We start from the raw sequence: 20,684 nt of genomic DNA, 5'->3' as shown, positions 1-20,684 counted from the left end.
TTATTGGCTTTTAAATACCACAGGTAAAATGAGGACTAAAAAAGGTGTCTAAACAAATACAACCTAATTTTTCTTATTTAGTACTCTGTAATTAAAGAAGTAAATCTGATGCTGTAGAGAAAATTTTAAACATTCTTTGCATTCTACTACAAGTGCTACATAATTCCATTAGTATAAACTACTCAAAAATATTTTACATCATTAAAAAAAAAAAAAAAACTTACCAGTTCGACAATTAGTCTATTTTGGCATACTTGATATTTTTAAAATGTGAATTGGTCTACGTGGAATCATTCTGCTACTCATAAAGAGAACCTTCAAATGATACGAATAAAAATCACTAAAATAAACAATTCTTCATAACTTTTCCATACCTTTAGCTAAAGCTTCTTTATATTTCTCTTTGGCAGAATTCATTTCTTTTATTAACTGTCTATAGCTGGATTTTAATTTCTCTAATTCTGTCTTTGTAACCTGTCAAAAAAAAAAAAGAACAAATTTTAAATACTTAAATTTACACTGGTCAAAAACTTAAATCCAGAAGTACTAACTGATACATATTTTATTGCTTATAGGTCAGAGTTGCTCCTTAATATACATTATAGATAATATATTAAAAATTGGTTTAGAAATCAATGATAAATTCAACAGCATATGAAAAACATTTCTTAAAAAGAAAAGCAAGAAGAACTAGTGCTGCCATCATCTAAAATTAAAAGACTAACAGATTAATATGCTATATATAGAAATATTTTCTCTAATAAAAAAGCTACTTTAAATATTTAATTATATAGAGTAACTTGGAGTTGTTCTAATTCACCACTTCTAACATGAGTGTTTTTGGGTTTTGTTTTTTGGGTTTTTTGGACATTATAACATCACTGAAAAGAAGATGTATCTAACAATCACTGTTGGCTACATACATGACAGTGGTCATTACATACATACATGAATTTGGTTATTATTTCTATGGAAAGACTAAACAAATCCAAGTCCTCAATTCTATAGTTAAAAGCCCACTTAAAGAGCATTTAAGAAAAAAGTAAGGGTCTTAAATAGCATCTGAAAAACTTCTAATATACCTTTGAGAAGACAAGGAATCAGCAGCATCAAAAACTTTCAAAAAGGACATAAGCAACTTGGAAGAATATTCCAGAGCTCACTTTTAACAAATTCTGCATCACCATTGTTCTTGATGGCCCAGAGGATAACATTATACAAAAAACACACAAAATATCAATAGTATGATACAGACATAAATGAGTCTGAATCATTCCTTTATAAAAGAAAACTCAAGGGGCAGCTGGGTGGCTCAATTGGTTGAGTGGCCGACTCTTGGTTTTGGCTCAGGTCATGATCTCAAGGTCCTGGGAGCAAGCCCTGTGTTGGTCACCAGAGTCTGCATGGAGATTCTCTCTCTTCCTCTCCCTGCCCCTCCCCTACTCATTCTCTCTCTCTCTCTCTCAAATAAATAAATAAATAAAACTTTTTTTAAAAAAAAAGAAAAAAGAAAACTCAATAATTAACTTTGTTTAATGGACTTTATCTTTTAGAGCTGATTTAGTTTCATAGCAAAACAAAACAGAAAATACAGAGATTTCCCACATGCTTTCTACACANTCTCTCAAATAAATAAATAAATAAATCTTTTTTTAAAAAAAAAGAAAAAAGAAAACTCAATAATTAACTTTGTTTAATGGACTTTATTTTTTAGAGCTGATTTAGTTTCATAGCAAAACAAAACAGAAAATACAGAGATTTCCCACATGCTTTCTACACACACTCATGCACAGTCATTCCCCATTAGAGTGATATATTTGTTACAACAGGTGAACCCACAATGACACATCATTATCACCCAAAGTCCACATTCGGTTTCATTCCTGGTGTACAGTCTATGGATCTGAACAAATATGTAACAACATATATCCACCATTATAAGTATGCTATAAAGTAGTTTCACTGTCATAAAATCCTCTGGGCTCCACCTATTCGAATATTCCTCTTTCTCCCCTAACCCCTGGAAACCAGTGATCTTTTTATTGTCTCCATAGTTTGCCTTTTCCAGAATATCATGTAGTTAGAATCATGTAGTATGTACCCTTTTCAGATTGGCTCCTTTCACTAAGTAATAAGCATGTAAGTTTCCTCTGGGTCTTTTTGTGGCTTGATAGCTCATTTCTTTGAGCATTAAATAATATTCCATATTCAATATTCTGTTGACAAGTCTGGGTCTTTTGCCTCTTCATATAAACTTTAGAACCAGCTTGTCAATATCCACAAAATAATTTACTGAGGACTTTGTTTGGGATTGTGTTAAATCTAAACAGCAAACTGGGAACAACCGACATCTTGACAATATTGAGTCTTCTCATCCACAAACATGGGATATGTCTCCAAGGTTTTCTTCTATGTTTTCTTTCATTGGAGTTAATTGTTCTCCTCCTATAGACCTCATATATATGCTGTTAAATTTATACCTAAGTATTTCATTTTTGGAGGTGCCAATGAAAATGGCATTGTGGTTATAATTTCATATTCCACTTGTTTATTGTTGATGTACAGGAAAGTGACTGGCTTTTTATGGTAACATTGTATCCTGTAACCTAACTATAATCACTTATTAATTCCAAGGTTTTTTGTTGATTCTCTTGGATTTTCTACATAGATGGTCATGTCATCTGTGAACAAAGACAGATTTCTTTGTTCCCAATCCGTATATATTTCTTTTTCTTGTCTTATTATATTGGCTAAGACTTCCAGTGTGATGTTAACAAGCAACNTTATATTGGCTAAGACTTCCAGTGTGATGTTAACAAGCAACGGTAAGAGGAAACATCCTTGACTTGCTTCTAATCTTAGAGGACAAGTTTCAAGTTTCTTACCATTACTTATGATGTTAGCTGTAGCTTTTTTTGGTAGATATTCTTTATCAAGTTCAGGAAGGTTTCCTCTTTTCCTAGTTTGCTGAGAGTTTTTATCATGGACGTGTACTGGCTTTGTAAAATTTTGTCAACTGCTTTTTCTGCATCTACTTGCATGCTCGTGTGATTTTTCTTTTTTAATCTGTTCATGTGATGGACTGCATTAATTGATTTTCAAACATTGTACCAGCCTTGCATATAAATCGCACTTGGTCGTGATATACAATTATTTTTATACATTGTTGGATTTGATTTTCTAATCATTTGTTAAGGATTTTTGCATTTATGTTCATGAGAGATACTAGTTTGTAGTTTTCTCTTCTGAATGTCTTTGTCTGGTTTGCTAATGGTGGTCTCTTGGATTAGTTAGGAAGTATCCCTCAGTTTCTTTTTCTGAAAGAGTTCGTAGAGAATTGGTATGATTTCTTCCTTAAATGTTTGATAGAATTCAACTATCTAAACATGGTGCTTTCTGTTTTGGAAGGTTATTAGCTATTAACTCAATGACTTCAATAGATACAAATGCCTATTCAGATCATCTATTTCTTCTTGTGTGGGTTTTTAGTAGAATGTGTCCTCCTGAGAATTGCCAAATTTCTCGAACGTAATCAAATTTGTGGGCATAGAGTTGTTCATAGTATCCCTTCATTACCCTTTTAATATGGACAATGTAGTGATGTCCCCTCTTTTACTCCTGATATTAGTAATTTGTGCCCACATTGTTTTTATTAGTTAACCTGACTACAAACTTACTGATTTTACTGATCTTTTCAAAGAAACAGCTTTTGTTTTTATTGATTTCTCTACTGATTTCATGTTTTCACTTTCACTAATTTCCACTCTAATTTGTATTATTTCTTTTCTTCTGCTTACATTGGATTCAATTTGTTCTTTCTCTTTTTTCTAATGCCCTAAGGTAGAAGTTTAGAGGATTGGTTTTATTCAAAGCTATAAATTTCCATCTAAGCACTGTTTTTGCATCCTACACAATTTTGATAAGTTTTATTTTCATTTTCATTTAGTTCAAAATATTTTTAAATTTCTCTTCAGATTTCTTCTTTGATCCATGTGCCACTTAGAAGCATTTTGTTTAATCTTTTCCAAAGAAGACATTCAGATGGCCAACAAACATATGAAAAGATGCTCACCCTCATTCATCATCAGGGAAACCCAAATCAAAACCACAAGATATCACCTCACACCAGTCAGAATCACTAAAATTAACACAGGAAACAACAGGTGCTGGTGAGGATGCAGAGAAAGAGGAACCCTCTTACACTGTTGGCTGGAATGCAAATTGGGGCAGCTACTCTGGAAAACAGTATGGAGGTTCCTCAAAAAGTTGAAAATAGAAGTACACTATGATCCAACCACCTTTCTATTACTGATTTCTAGTTTAATTCCATTGTGGTCTCAGAGTAGACACTGGATGATTTCTATTCTAAATTTATTAAGGTATGATTTACGGTCTAGAATGTGGTCCAGCTGTTGAATCTTCCATGTAAGCTTCAGAAGAATATGTATTCTGCTGTTATTCAATGAAACAGTCTGTAGATGTTCATTGCATCTAATTGATTGATATTATTAAATTCACCCATTTCCTCACTGATTTTCTGCCTGCTGGGTCTGTTCATTTTTGAAGGGAGATGTTGAAGTCTCCAACTATAACAAGAGTATTCATCAATTTCTCCTTGCAATTCTATCAGCTTTTGCAACTCCATTAGTATTTTGACATTATGTTGTTAAGCATGTAAATGTTACGGATTGTTATGTCTTCTTGGAGAACTAACCCCTTTATCATTATGTAATTCCCCACTTTATCCCCAAAAGTTTCCTTGCTTTGAAGACTGCACTGTTTGAAATTAATATAGCTAATCCTGCTTTCTTTTGACTAGGGTTAGCATAGCATATCTTTCTTTACCCATTTACTATCAATCTGTATGTGTCTCAATATTTAAAAGTTTTCTTGTAGACAACACATAGTTGGAGCTTGTTTGTAAATCCACTCTTACAATCTCTGTCCTTTAATTGGCTCATTTACACTACTGACCTTCAAAGAACTTATCTATATACTTGGATTAAAGGCTATCATGTTTGTCAGTTTCTTATTTGTTACGCTTGTTATTTGTTCCTATTTTTGTCTTCTACTCTTTTTCTATTTTTTATGGTTTTAATTGAGTATTTTATACAATTCCATTCTTTCCTATTTCTTAGTATATCAGTCATATTTCATTTTTAACTTTTTAGGGGGTGCCCTGAAGTTCACAATATATATTTATAACTAATGCAAGCCTATTTTCAAAGAACACTATACCACTTCGCGGGTAGTATGAGTACCTTACGATAACAAAATAATCCTAATACCTCCTTTCTATCCCGTATATCATTGCTGTCATTCATTTCACTTCTATTTAAGCATACATAAACTTATATATGTATGTAAACACATGTACACACCCAAGATGCATGACTGTACATAACTGAATATTGTTGCTATTATTATTTTCAATAAACTGTTAACTGTTAGGTCAAGAATGAGAAAATAAGTTTTTATTTTATCTTCACATCCTTTCCCTAATGTTCTTTCTTTCTCTATGTAGATTTGNTTTATTTTTCAGTTTTGTAGATTCCTATTGATATATTCTCAATTTCAGGGATTCTTTCCTTAATTGTGTCCAATCTCTTATTAAGCCCATTACAGTCATTCTTCACTTCTGTTACAGTATCTTTGCTCTCTAGAATGCTAGAGAATGCTAGAATGCTTTTTGTTTCTTTCTTAGGATTTCCATCTTTATGCTTACATTACCCATTTGTTCTTTCATGCTTTTTACTTTATCCATTAGGACCCTTAGTATATTATTCACAGTTGTTTTAAATTCCTGGTCTGGGGCGCCTAGGTGGCTCAGTTGTTAAGCATCTGAGTTCGGCTCGGGTCGTGATCCCAGGGTCCTGGGATCGAGCCCCACATTGGGCTCCCTGCTCAGCGGGAAGCCTGCTTCTCCCTCTCCCACTCCCCCTGCTTGTGTTCCCTCTCTTGCTGTCTCTGTCAAATAAATTAAAAAAGTAAAAAATAAATAAAATCCTGGTCTGATAATTCCAACATCCCTACTGTGTCTGGGTCTGATGCTTGTTCTTTCTCTTCCAATTGTGGATTTTGCCTTTTGCTATCCCTTGTTATTTTTTCTTGATTGCTAGGCAGGATGTACCAGATAAAAGAAACTGATTAAATAGGACACTACTAATGTGGTGATAAGCTGTCAGAAAAGGGGAAATATTTTATACCCTATGATTATGTCTCAGTCTTTTACTGAGTCTGTGCCTCTGGCCATGAACTTCACATGTGCTATTCAGTTGACTAGCCCACTCCACACTCACAGTGAGCAGGAGTTATGCTTTTTGCTTCCCCCAGATTAGTTAGGTTAAGGGTAAACAGTTTCTTCTGAGAGCAGACTTTATTAAGGACAGAATGCTTTGGCATATCCCAAAATGGTTCCTTTTCCCCTTCTGCTGATGGAGCATGAGATTTTTCTCCAATATTCACTGTGAGAACATGGTAGAGGTCAGAAAGGTAAAACTCACAAGAGCGTGGAGGCCCTCAATACCTGGCTCCTCCTGGAGTTTTTAACTATCAGAGTCATCCACACTGAGCATCCAGAACTTGCCAGTTACAGTTCAGGTTTCCCCATACACAGCACTGCTTCCCAAAGAGGTTTTTGCTCTGATAGATTGTGATTCTCTGTATTCACTGGTCTGTCTCTCCAATTTTAGGGAGAGCCATCTGCTCTGTTCCCTCACTTCTCTTAAGAATCTACAAAGAGCTGTTGATTTTTTCAATTTATTCAAATTTTAACTCTTTGTTAGGATGAAGTGACAACTTCCAAACTTCTTATGTGCCAGACTGGAAACTGGAAGTCTTAACTTCTGAAGTTGCTGAAGAACCAATTCATTATTCTCCAAACTGGCCAATTAATTGCAAAAAGCAAGCATTTATCCTGCTTGTTGTTTATGAACTATACCTCAGGGCAGCCAAAGAGTTGACATAAGAAAACTTTTTATTGAAAAATTACAGCTAACAATCGCATTAGGAATGATAGAAATAAAATACTGCCATTCTATAACCCCTACTAAAATAACGGATCTAAGCAGCAAACATTAATTGTTCCTAAAACTATTTGGTGAATGGCTGAAGGGAAACTTTTTCAATAGGTTGATCAGTCTGGCAGCACTGGAACCTATTAGTCAAGCTTAATATCACAAAAGATAAACAAGAAGACATTAGATATCTCTGATATGGAAAAAATAGGAAGTCTATACCAGTACCTATGACGTATTCTTGCCCAAAAAATTAGCCAGAAATTTTTCAAGCAGCTTACAGGAAAATTAAAGGATAAAGGAATACGTGAAATCTCATCACAAGATGCTAACAAGAAAATCAAAAATTAAAGAAATTCAATTCTATGGAGGAAATTACCCAGTTTCTTCCACAAATGGCATTTTAAAAAGGTTGGGGGAAGGTACCTACAGATTAAAAGAAAATTATTCAAATACAATGTGTGAGCCATGTTTGGGTCATCATTCAAATGAACCAACTGTAGAAAACATTTAAACAACAATCATTTGAGCACAGTCAGGATATTTAATAACCCTAAGGAATTACTGTTAAATTTAGGTGGGTTAATGATAATATGGTTATGGTTTTTTTTAAAGAGTATTTCAGGGATGCCTGGGTGGCTCAATTGGTTAAGCATCTGCCTTTGGCTCAGGTCATGATCCCAAGGTCCTGGGATTGAGCCCCGCATCTGGCTCCTTGCTCAGCAGGGAGCCTGCTTCTCCATCTGCCNCTGCTTCTCTGTCTGCCTGCAGCTCGCCCTGCTTGTGTGTGCTCTCTCTCTCTGACAAATAAACAAATAAAACCTTTAAAAAAAAAAAAGTATTTCAGCAATATATACTAAAAGATTTATGGATAAAATGATGCCTGGAATTTTCTTTAAAATGATCCAGTATATTAGAAAAAGTAAGTGAGTATAGATTTTTAATGTTTTTTTATTACGTTAGTCACCATACAGTACATCCTGGTTTTTGATGTAAAGTTCGATGATTCATTAGTTGCGTATAACACCCAGTGCACCATGCAATACGTGCCCTCCTTACTACCCATCACCAGCCTATCCCATTCCCCCACCCCCCTCCCCTCTGAAGCCCTCAGTTTGTTTCTCAGAGTCCATAGTCTCTTATGCTTCATTCCCTCTTCTGATTACCCCCCTTTCTTTATCCCTTTCTTCCCCTACCGATCTTCCTAGTTCTTATGTTCCATAGATGAGAGAAATCATATGATAATTGTCTTTCTCTGCTTGACTTATTTCACTTAGCATTATCTCCTCCAGTGCTGTCCATGTTGCAGCAAATGTTGAGAATTCGTTCTTTCTGATAGCTGAGTAATATTCCATTGTATATATGGACCACAACTTCTTAATCCATTCATCTGTTGAAGGGCATCTCGGCTCCTTCCACGATTTAGCTATTGTGGACAATGCTGCTATGAACATTGGGGTGCATATGGCCCTTCTCTTCACTACATCTGTATCTTTGGGGTAAATACCCACTAGTGCAGTGGCTGGATCATAGGGTAGCTCAATTTTTAGCTTTTTAAGGGACCTCCACACTGTTTCCCACAGTGGCTGTACCAACTTGCATTCCCACCAACAATGTAGGGGGGATCCCCTTTCTCCACATCCTCTCCAGCAATTGTTGTTTCCTGCCTTGTCAATTTTTGCCACTCTAACTGGCGTAAGGTGGTATCTTAGTGTGGTTTTGATTTGAATTTCCCTGATGGCTAATGATTTTGAACAAACCTTGACTATGTAGGTGGATCAGTCAACAGGAGTTTGTTTTACTATTCTCTCTTCTTTCGTACATTTGAAATTTTCGTAACAAAAAACATCGTAAAAAGTTATCCAGAAGGGACAAACTCTCACTGTGAAGAAAAGTTACTTAATCCTAATTTACTTTGTCTATATTTTCTTTTTTATTATATGCACAGTAAAAATAAAAATACTAAACCTGAAAGAACTATTTCAGTAAATAAAAAATAAAAATTCAAAGTGATAAGAAAGCACCGTATCATAGTTTATTGGCAGCTTCTTTTTCTTTCAGAGCAGTGTNAACCTGAAAGAACTATTTCAGTAAATAAAAAATAAAAATTCAAAGTGATAAGAAAGCACCGTATCATAGTTTATTGGCAGCTTCTTTTTCTTTCAGAGCAGTGTGTAAAGTAACAGTACATTTTATCATCAATCATGTTCTATATTCAGTAAGAATAAAATATTACTTATTAGAGACACCCAAACCTATTTCTCATCATAAAATGATGAACAATTTTTAAAGTCAAACAAGATAAAATATTTCAGTGAATTTAAAAATCACATTAACAAAAGAATTCCAGAGTAGAAAGACTAACCTTGATCATCTCTGCCTCTATCTGCTGATGAACACCAATGAAACTTTTCTTCACCTGCTGCTTATCTTTGATCATCATGGTGAGCCTGTGCAAGGGTCCAGAATTTAGGTCCTCTGCATGTGTCTTCATTATTCTACTAAGCTGCTCCGTCTGCTGAATCATAAGTAGCCAAGACTTAAAAAAAAATAAAGAAATAAAATTAGCACCTGTATTAAAGGTTTCCATTTTACTGTGCTTTAAGTATTCAGTGTATTTAGTTTTATACAAATTATTACATTAATATAAAAATGCCAGGTTTCTAGCAATTGTGCAATGAGCTATGAATGGTTCATATTTAACATCTTCAACTGCAAGCACAAATACTTCAAAATTTAGTAATCACAGACTATGTAGTATTCTACGAAAGGGATTAAGGCTCTTCCAGAGTCCACACCTGCAGTCATCATTTTACTACTGCTTGTCTGTCAACACACTCACACAATGTTTCTGCCTACACCATGCTACTGTCAAATACAACAGAAATTTAACCATCTCTATGCTTAGCATTTGATCTGATCCTGCTGACTCACTTCTTCCTGAAACTGTTCTTTTTCGGTTTGTACGGCTTCTCATATTCCAACATACCAACTTGTCTTCTCTTCCTAAAAATCCCTTCTCAATCTTCGTACCTGCTTCTCTTTTGCTGCTTATGTCTTAAATACTGGTAATCTCTGGATTTCTATTTATTCTCATTTCTTAGTAATACCATTAGCTCTCAATGGGTTTTCTAGCACAACATATTTCATTAAAGCAGACACATGTAATGTTGGGTTTGGGACAAGCAGGCATATGGATACTGCTGGAAGAACATGTCATTTGTTATTAGACATTCTAGTTTCTAGATACTAAAAAAAAAAGTAACTGAGAAATACTCTTCACTATAGGTCTTCAAAATTCTACTCAGAAACAACTGTTGGAGATTTACCATGGTCAGGTAAGATCCATGTTAAAGGTTAAAAAATAGACAAGGTATGATTTCAGGTATTTACTAAAGATTAGAATAATTCTCTATGCTATTACTTTTGATCTATGAATGAACAGAATTATTCTTCATTGTTAATGTTCCAATATAATCCTAAATTAAAATTGAATAAGCACCTAAATAAAAATAATAGCCTAAAACAAGTCATAGTCAGAACTCACCAGGGTCTAACTTGATAATCTGGTTTCTGATACACTGTAATATGCATTTTTTAAAAGTTAACCTTTGAGGACATTTGTTTAGGGAGAAGGGCCATTTGTAGTTGTGAAATGCTATTATGAACATGGAATAAAATGTGGCCTATGAATTCATCATTCTTACTTTCAAATTCAAAAATCTAACTACTAATATGCTCTAGGTACCACATAACAATTTAAAACTGGTGTATCTTTCATTAAAATATAAAATTTAGGGGCACCTGCCTTCGGTTCAGGTCATGATCCCAGTGTCCTGGGATTGAGCCCCCACATCACGCTCCCTGCTCAGCCAGGAGCCAGCTTCTCCCTCTGCCTGTACCCCTCCACCCCATTCGTGCTCTCTCTCTCTCAAAATAAAATATTTTTAGAATTAAGTTACAAAATTTAACCAAGATGAAAACAGTGAAAAATAAAATACAAATGGATTAAAAACCAACTAAATGTCCTAATAACTCTTATAGCTTTGTCTTTTTCATTTTACATGTATATTTTACATATATAATTATATATCCCTCTAAAAAGCACAACATTGGGAAAACATTCTATAGCATGTACAGAATGTTTAGGGCTACCAAAAAAAAAAAAAAGTGAGAGGAAGCAGTGTTTCATTATCTATCTTCAAAAAATAAATATTCTCTAATTCTTTGTAGGAACTAATTTTTTGAAATTCTATGTAAGAGTCTTTGCAGCCTAGGAAAGAAGCCTTCTTGGAAGCCAACATTAAAGATGACACGACTAAGTCAGGTTGCCTTCCTCCTCCCAGAAGGGCACATTTCATCCTTCCTAAGAGCCCCATTTACTGTGGTCACTGTGGGAAGTCCAAGTCTTTCGAGGTATATATTATGACCCCAATTATCAGTCCTATATTGCCCTCAGTATTTCCTAATCTGACCCAGGGTACTCTCTAGGGAATCCCGTACCCTCAAAAACCCCTGCTCTATTATTAGAAAACACCTTATGCTTCTTATCAGGACTTTCCATTTATCTTCTAGCTTTAACAAAAACCTGGCTTTATCCCATTCCCAACATCCTAATACCAACTAATAAATATTCCCTCTCTTGCTTAAAAGGTCTCTGCTCCTTTGAAGCTCAGGTCACCCTTCTCCAATAATCCATCAGGCAAGTCTTTCTGATTCTCCCTCAAAGTCTACCACAAATCCACCCACTTCTTTCCATTTCCATAGCCAACCCTTTTGGAGGTTATGACTAACTCTGGCTTAGACTATTAGAACACCTCCAAATTGGTGTCCTTTCTTCTACTTACGCTCCTCTCCAACCCACGGCCCTTAAAGTAGCAAAAGAAAGTATAATTCTCTTGCATAAAACCCTATATTGCCTTTTCATTTAAAGAAAAATCCAAGTTTCTTTCTAAGACTTATTTGTCTCAGATCACCTATCCTCTGTCTATCCTTCCAACTTCATGTTTTGCCATTCTCTACCCAGCTAAATAAATTCCAGAACCACTGTTGTTCCTTCAGTTTCCTGACCATTCACTCTTCCTGAAAGCTCATCTTCTCCTTCACACGGCAAGATCCATCTCTTCCTTTAGGAAGTAGCAAAATCTCATGCGTATCTAATCTTTGTTATTTTCTCTCAGCATTTCAAACATCTATTAATCTGTATGTGTACCTATTGGTGTTTTTTTTTTCCTGTCTCCCCAATTAGAATGGAAGCTCCATGAGAGCAGTACCATGTCTCTTTCCTCATTAATTTAGGCATTTACTATGATGCCTTAAACAATAGCTACTAAATATTCTTTGAAAGAAGAAAGGAAGGGAGGGAAGGAGGCAGGCAGGCATAAGTGTAAAATAAAACCATGAATTAAATACATGCCATTAAAAGATTTTTAATTGTTTAAAACGGGAATTAGATAGAATGGTAGCAATGCCAATTATAAGAGGGAAGGAAAAATTAACAGGCCTGTCTTCAACTGATAAAACAACAGAGGGATAAGAGCAGACATAATGCAATATGAAACACTGCCTAAAAGGAATGTGTGAGTGGGCAAGAAAGAGTTTGGGTGGTATATAACTTGAATTAGATGGGTGGCTAGACTATTTGTTATAAAGAGAGGAGAGTAAAATGCTAACAGCTGCTTGATAAAGAAACACAAAAGCAAAGATGTACTTCAACATTTGCAATAAAACCAGTACAGCACTTTGCAGATACGGCACTTTGGTTATACCAAAGGAATGGTCAGGACACAGATAAATTATCTCTTGATCAGGATAATTTGTGGAAGATAATTCTTTGTAACCAATTAAACAAAATACTGTAGGCCATTGGCAGCCATTTGAATTGCTTTATTATACGGAATCCTGCTTACTGGTAATAATTCTGTTAATAATGTTCCTCATAAGGGGATTTTACCAGTAGTCAGTCACTGATGCTAAAAGCCACATAAGAATTATTAAAAAGTAAAAGTATCTAAATTTAACTTTAGAAAAAATTAATCATTGTCAAAAAACAATAATAAAATATGAAAACAAAACCACTGTGGTTAGGTTTATAAAACAAAATACAAATATCATACCTATTGAGAGATGAGCTACAAAATGTGAATGCTATAAAATGTAACTATAAAAAACTAGACAAAAATCCTAAAAGATACTAACAAAAATCAGGAATGAGAATTTGATAAGAAAAGTGTAATTGTGTCCATTTCCTAATTTTTCAAACAGAAGAGTCAATAGACAGCTTTACTTCTAAAGTTTGTAAACAAAGAAATACAGACTTAAGTTTAAAATTCTTAAGTTTCACAAGTTAAACACTTAAACAAGTGAATGTTTAAAAAAAAACATATAATACAGACCTTCTTAATTATCAAAAGTAATTTTTGAGGAAAGTTAACATTGTCCATTAAAAAAAAGGAAAACGAAACAAAAAATTACTAACAATTAAAAGTTGCAAAATAAAAATGATACTAAACACCTCTGTTAAACATCTATGAAAAAGAAAAGATTATCAAATCAGAGGGGCGAAACTTCACTTTATAAGCAATAAATAAGTAGCACCAGTAAAATAAAATAACCTACAACACACACACAAAAAGCTGCAAAGACACTACAAAAATAAATTTTCTTATAAATGCCAAAGCAAAATCTTAAACAAAATATTAATAGGACAAAACAGTCCATGAAAAGAAAAATATGTCATAGCCAGTTTTGGGACATTTCAAAAATGCATACCTAATAGTCATACGTAGAAGTATTCCCATAAAAGTCAAAGACAAACAAGGCCACTTAAAGTCAAAAATGTTATTTAATATTGTTTCCAAAATGCCTCTCAAAGAGAGAATACGAGTAAAAATATTTCAAAGAAAGATGCTTACCCACTTTAATAATAAACAAACACAAATGAAGCCATTTGGAATTATTATTTTTCATGTGTCAGGTTGACAAAATTAAATAAAACAGTACATTCTATAGGTAAGAGTTTGGGGAAATAGGTTCTCTAACACACTGTTCATAGAAAGGTGAATTACTGAAATATTAAGGAGGCAAAACTTTATACCCAGAATTTCTACTTCTTGGAATTTATCTCACACAAAAGATTTGCACAAGTATACAGATTATATTTACAAGGATATTTATCACAGCTTTGATAGCAAAAAGAGTCCATCAGTAAGAAGTCAAAGAAATGAATTATAATGAAATGTAGCCATTAAAAATTAAGATATCTTCATGTGAAATGATATAGAGAAAGCCGAAGGTATATAATGAGGCTAAAAAGTCAAACTGCAAAATGGCTTATAGAGTACAATGCCATTTCTATAAGATGAACAAACATCTTGTATGGGCACAGGCATCAAAAAAAAAAAAAATACAGAGAATAAAAATAAAGATAACTGTATGCGAAATGTAGAAAAGATAACAAACAATACTCTTTTTGTCTTCAAACCTGAATTGCCTTGTAAAAATTAAAATATGAGAACTAATCAAAACCAAAATGATTTATGTTCCATTTCAAATTCCATCCACAAGCTGTTCAAAATACACACACACTGTGACCTAACACTACAATAGCACTTCCAAATATAGAGCCTACTAAAATATGCAACACCAGCCTCAAATGTATCACTCCAAATTTAGTACAGATGCTTCCATGAAATTAAATCACAGCTCTCATGCATAACAGGAAACATTCATCACACCAGAAGCCAAAATAATATCTAAAGTAAAATAATATAGGGGTGCCTGGCTGGCACAGTTGGAACAGCATGTGACTCTTGGATCTCAAGATCGTGAGTTCGAGCCCCATGTGGGGTGTAAAGATTACTTAAATTAAAAACTTAAAAAAAAAAGTAAAATAATATAGCACAAGATGAGTTAACTTTGTTAATCATTACCTGGGAGTGTGAGAAAATATAAAATAATACCCAGTTACAGATAAGAGAAAATACTAGCAGCTCTTCCATAAAGAAAGTAAAAACTCAATAGTTTAACTTACTTTGGAGAAATAAAGTCTAAGTTAATTTTTTAAATTAAATGTTAGACTATTTCCAAAGAAAGAACTTTATTCCATTGAGGCATACACAGTAGCAAACAGGTATGAAACGCGATGTACAGATCCTGCCAGAACTGCTTATATTTCTATGTATTAGTAATTTATAATTAACAAATTAATCATGCATATTAGCAGATACTCAGAAATGAGCTGAAGGAAACCAGAAATCATTGACCATGATTCCTTTGTGCTTGGAAGAATGCTAGAAAGAACAGATAAAAGAGTAATTAAAATAAGCACTTCCTCCAGCCTTGACATAGTAACTGGAATAAAGTTCATGTTCCCACTGAAATAACTAGAAAACTGAGCATAATGCATGAAACGGTTTTCAGATACAGGACCACAGGCAGCACAGGACTGGAATCCCAAAGAGTAGTGAAAGATCTGAAATTGCCCCAGTTTTTCTGCCTGGAAGTCTTTCCTAAGGGAAGCGCAAAAAGAAAATTGGAGTATAAAGTCCAGAACAAGCATAAACTTATAAGTCAGAGTAAAAAGTCTGACTTTGTACTAATTACAACGTCCATTTAGAGAATCTTAGGCAGGGGAGTGACACGACCACTACAGGTGGTAAATTAAAAGGTCAAAGAGAAAACTCTTTGGGCCTCATACTGCTTGTATGTGTTTCTTTCTTTTCTTTCTTTTCATAATAATGCAAAGCCTCACATGATCTGAATTATCTTGAATTCTAAATAAATAGTCTGATTTCATAAATGCTAATTATACCTTACCAGAAGAAAAAATAACATGCCATTAGGAAAATATTTTAAAATAAAATCAGCCAAGATGGAGTAACAGGAACCAAATTTATGCTTCTACCTGAAAAAAAAAAATGGGCAAAATATAAGAAATAACAGTTTTCAAGATACTGGGTATCAGGCAATGAAGGCATGAAGTGATCACTGAAAGAAAGGAAACAAACAAGATGAGCCCTACAACTGCCCTGACTTACTGACTTGAGAGACTGCCCCACCAGGAGGAGAAACCAAATGGGTTGTGAGCAGAATCCCTGAGCTGAGGAGGCGGAGCTGAGAGTCTGAGAACAAGGCAGCTAGAGTTCATGGCACAGACTACGGGAGAGGATGGAGGCGAATGAGAAGCCAGGAGATCCGCAGTGAGCCTACTCTGGTATTCAGCAGAATACTTGATCAGTGCATGCAGGTGAAGAAGCTACAGGAACTGGGGGGAAAAAACGGCCGAAAAGATGACAGGGAACAGTTCCTGCTGTTCGTATATGGTCAGGAAGAGTGTCTGTTCCCACCAGCCACCCCAGAAAAAGTCATAACTCATGGGGCACTGGGCAGAGCCCTGTTAGTGGGGAGTCATTAGCCCCAGGGCGCACACTGCTCTGACCCTGCCCAACAAGTCTTAAAATCAAGATCCAAAGGATCAAGCTCTTTCCACATAACTTAACTGTGCTCCCTAACAAAACTCAATGAAACATAGCAATATAAACTATCAAAAATGAAACTGAGAGAAAAAAAGCATGTAGAAATAAATAAATGGAACATGACTGAGCCACAGAACACCTTCTAGACATCTAACATGTGTAATTAGAAAACCCCAAGGAGACAGAGGAGGGATAGGAAATGTATTTGAAGAAATAATGGCTGAAAACATTCAAAACACAATGAAAACCAAAAAACCCAAAGATTCAAGAAGCTCAATGAATCCAAGCATGAGAAGCATGAAAAAAAACCTACACTATCAGCACTTTATTTGAGGCAAATAGCTTTGGAACGTTCAAACATTTCATAATGATAGGAGCACCTGGGTGGCTCAGTCGTTAAGCGTCTGCCTTTGCCTCAGGTCATGATCCCAGGCTTCTGGGATCCAGCCCCGCATCGGGCTCCTTGCTCAGCGGGAAGACAGCTTCTCCCTCTCCCACTCCCCCTGCTTGTGTTCCCCCTCTCGCTGTCTCACTCTCTGTCAAATAAATAAATAAAATCTTTTTTTAAAAATTTCATAATGATAGTATAATAATTTTCATTAAAAAGCTGATTATATATACAAAACCCTATCAATTTTATAATTCATTTGATGAGTTTCTGGATACCTTTTTCTTTTCTTACAACATTTACAATTTCTTCCCCTATAATAGGAACAGGAATACACTAGTTTCCTTCCCTGTACAGCAGATGTCACGGCATCTAGAACAGCAGATATATTTTCATTTGGTGGGAGTTTTTAAAGAACCAAAGAACTGAAGTTATTTGGTGACAGGGAAGGATGGATCATCTGCGTTAAGTATGCCCTTCAATGTCGGGGGAATTCTGGCCTGTGTAACTGGCCTTTTGAAACTTTTAAGCTCTTGTTATTTCAAGTACTATAAATTCTTAGATGATTAAACACTAATGCAATAACCAAAACAAATACTGAATAAAAAGACTAGGTAAACAAAAAATAATTAAATATTTTTAAGATAAAATAAAATCAAAATAATCAATTAATTGAAGTCAATAGTTGGGTTCCAAAGACTGGTACCACATGTGCTGAGCCACATGAGCTCACTCATCGCCCAATCTCAGAAGATAGCCATTTCCAGAAACAACATGACGATCAAAATATTACTATCGTTATTAAACAGAGTAAATCTAGATATCTAAACACAGATCAGACCCAGAAGGAAACTATATTACCTTTTCTCTCCCACTACTTTTTCTTCCAGCTTCCTAGACTCTGTCCCTCAATTGCTTTTGTTCTTGGACTTAGAAAGCCACAATTCTTGCTCTTCCTCAGAAGAACAATATCCAGCTAACAGGCCAGAGTCACCTTTGCCCTTTGGAAGCAAATCACATCTCCATGGCAATTTCTGCTACCAAAAGTTGGGCGCTGAGTTAAAGCCCCCTGCTGTCTCCTCCAGCGCTCACACCCAGTGATTTTTCTCTACTTAGCTACTTTCCTCTAGACTGTCCTCTTCATAAACTCCTTGAGTGTTATAGTCGTGTCCACAGAAGATTACTTTGTTGATCCAGTTCTAGCGGGTTTTGGTTAATACAGGGCCGACCTACTCGGCTGTTTTAAAGAAAACGATAAATTACAGTAAGGCTTCTGGAGATGTTTGCCCACTCCCCTCTAGCTTCAGTGTGATCTGCCTGTTCTCCACCCTGTTACATCCCATTCTCATTCCCCCCCATGTCCTGGGCAGTTGTTTTGTTATTCCCTATTTCTTATATCTCCCAAATCTCCTTGACTGGCTCTTTCAGCTTAACATTTCTTTAAAAGCAGAATTCCCATTCCTCCCTGAATCCAACCAATCCTTCCAGTTCCTGCTCAATCTAATCTTTTTAAAAACCCCTCACATAAGCCTCTGGGGGGAAAAGTTAAAACTCCGCATTTGCTCCCAGAAGTTATAAACCAGCCTATATACTTAGGACCTTCTCTTTTTTCTGAAGCTCTGTCCGATAAGTGATGTTTTCTTCTCTCACATCCTGTGTCACACAGAACCAAGAGGCGGGGTTGACGGTCTCCACTCCTTCTCCCCAACTTCACCCCTGTTAAGTCTAACCTTGCTTCTAGATGACCCTCTGCTCCTCGTCTTATCATCTGCTTCCTCTACGTTCACAGGCTTTCTCCTCTATATCCTCGTATCAACAACACTCTGAGACAAATATCTTCACCTTATAAATGCCGGCAGAGAATTTAATAATCTGCCAAGGTCACACAGCTAATAAATCCACCTCTTAATGGGCTAGACCCAACACAACCTAAGACGTTGGAGGGTACAGAAGTATGGGAACCTAAAGACACCTGCATCGAAAGATTACTTTCTTTTCCTATATACCCAAAACACATGCATCTGAAGACTATTAAGCTAAACTAATGAGAGTACTTTATAAATTGGTTACAAATTACACGGTAATCTTTAATTAATCCCTATTTAGTTCTTTATCATTAAATTAGAGGCCAACAGCCACAAGGAAAATCTATCTACTCCTTTAGGCTACCTACTTGGTGGCATGAGTAACCTCTAAAGTTGAGTAAGTCCTTCTAGGCCAAGTAGTGAGTCATTCTTGATAAGAAAGTAAAAATAAAAGTGGCCTTGCACTGTATTGGGGTTTCTAACTAGAATAATGACCTACACTTCAAATCTCCCTAAGCAGAACAATTAAGAAATAAATCAGCATCTTCTTCTATCTAACCAAAACCAGCGTCACCCTGCATAATTAGAAATAGCACCACTATATGCTGGCTAACTGAACACACACACACACACATACACACACACACACACCACTTTAAGATAAATATACATATAATACACATTTCCCTATCCCCAAGGACAACAAAATTACTGGGTTAAGACTTTTATGTTTTAGAACATTTTTCAGAATCCTGAATTGTAAACTGAATATTAATGTTATATTATAAAATACTGTTTCTACCTGAAATGTATTTTTCAAAGATTTTCTAAATTCCTAAATGTGACTTTTATGTTGTTGTTTCGTGACCAAAAATAATTCCTAGAAATAAATGCATCTCCTATTTCACAGTGAAAAAGAGGAATAATGATTCCATTTATAGACATTTTATTCTCCCCCCTCCCTCCACCCCCTAAAAAAAAGAGACCATACATTACACTGCAAACACTACAGAGCATCACAGATTTCCAAAATAATTAGCATAAATCCTAAAATGCCGATTTCACTCTTAGGAAACCAACAGAGGTAAATAGTACCAGTTATATTAGGATGAATGCACAATATTAAAAAAGGTAAACACTCAAATTTTGGAAAGTGAAAACTACATACAGGGAAAACATTCACATCTTTTAGAAAAGCAAATCATGCTTCCACCTCTGAACTAGCAGCAGTGTGGTGAGGTAAATCAGTATTGTATAAACAGGTAGTAATTTAAAGTTCTGAGTTCATTATACCAAAAAGTTCTTATCCTGGACAATGAGTCAGAGAAGATACAACTACAGTAGCTATAATTACAGTAAAGCATTGAAAATAATCAACAAATGACTCAAACCTGAAAAATACCTAAATAATAGTTGTTATAAATAGGTTTTCTCTACAGACTGTATCTTCCAACTACTTGCTTTCTTTCCTGCTTGAATATTTTTAAAACACAACAATAAAATTCCAAGACGAATGCATAGCTTCTGTGCCACACAATAATTAAAAATAAATGGTTCTCCAAAACAACAGTTTTTATTCAGAGTTTGTCTGAATTCATAAGAATGTTTTTGGAGTTTCTGAACCTTATGAGATATAGAAATCCAGAAGACAAGTCATTAAACTTCCCTAAAACTGAGGATTTCAAAGACTGAATTTCAAGCGCAAAGTATTTCCTATTCACAAGAGCCTGTCTTTGCATTTTCTTCAAAGCCTCCTGGTTTCCCAAGGCTAGTGGTTCCCAATTCTGCCTGCAATAAGAATCACCCAGCAGCCTTTTTAAAATATCAGATCTTGAATCCCACGACCAGAGATTCTGACCTAATAGGTTTTGGATGGGGTACAGGCATCAGTATTTCAAAGCTCCCCAAGTAATTCTAATGTACAAAACATTTGTGTCCCTAATAATCACTGGGTCATGCAAAATCCCACTAAAAACCACAGAGCTTATATATATATATA

General features: G+C 35.1%; 1 protein-coding gene across 3 annotated transcripts in view; it reads right to left on the bottom strand.

The window, feature by feature from the left end:
• The window catches only part of FER (FER tyrosine kinase), a 418,243-nt gene that overhangs the window by 339,255 nt on the left and 58,304 nt on the right, over positions 1 to 20,684 (bottom strand). For all 3 annotated transcript variants that reach the window (XM_034656598.1, XM_034656599.1, XM_034656597.1), the window contains exons 4-5: positions 9,382 to 9,555; positions 375 to 474 (exon numbers count right to left, since the gene is read on the bottom strand). In XM_034656598.1, the coding sequence (XP_034512489.1) occupies positions 375 to 474; positions 9,382 to 9,555 (274 nt within the window). The remainder of the gene's footprint in view (positions 1 to 374; positions 475 to 9,381; positions 9,556 to 20,684) is intronic.

Source organism: Ailuropoda melanoleuca, chromosome 3 (genome assembly GCF_002007445.2).
Source record: "Ailuropoda melanoleuca isolate Jingjing chromosome 3, ASM200744v2, whole genome shotgun sequence".
NCBI classification, from domain to species: Eukaryota; Metazoa; Chordata; class Mammalia; order Carnivora; family Ursidae; genus Ailuropoda; species Ailuropoda melanoleuca.
Note: the sequence above shows the minus strand (reverse complement) of the source record. Positions and strands in the feature narration are given on the sequence as shown.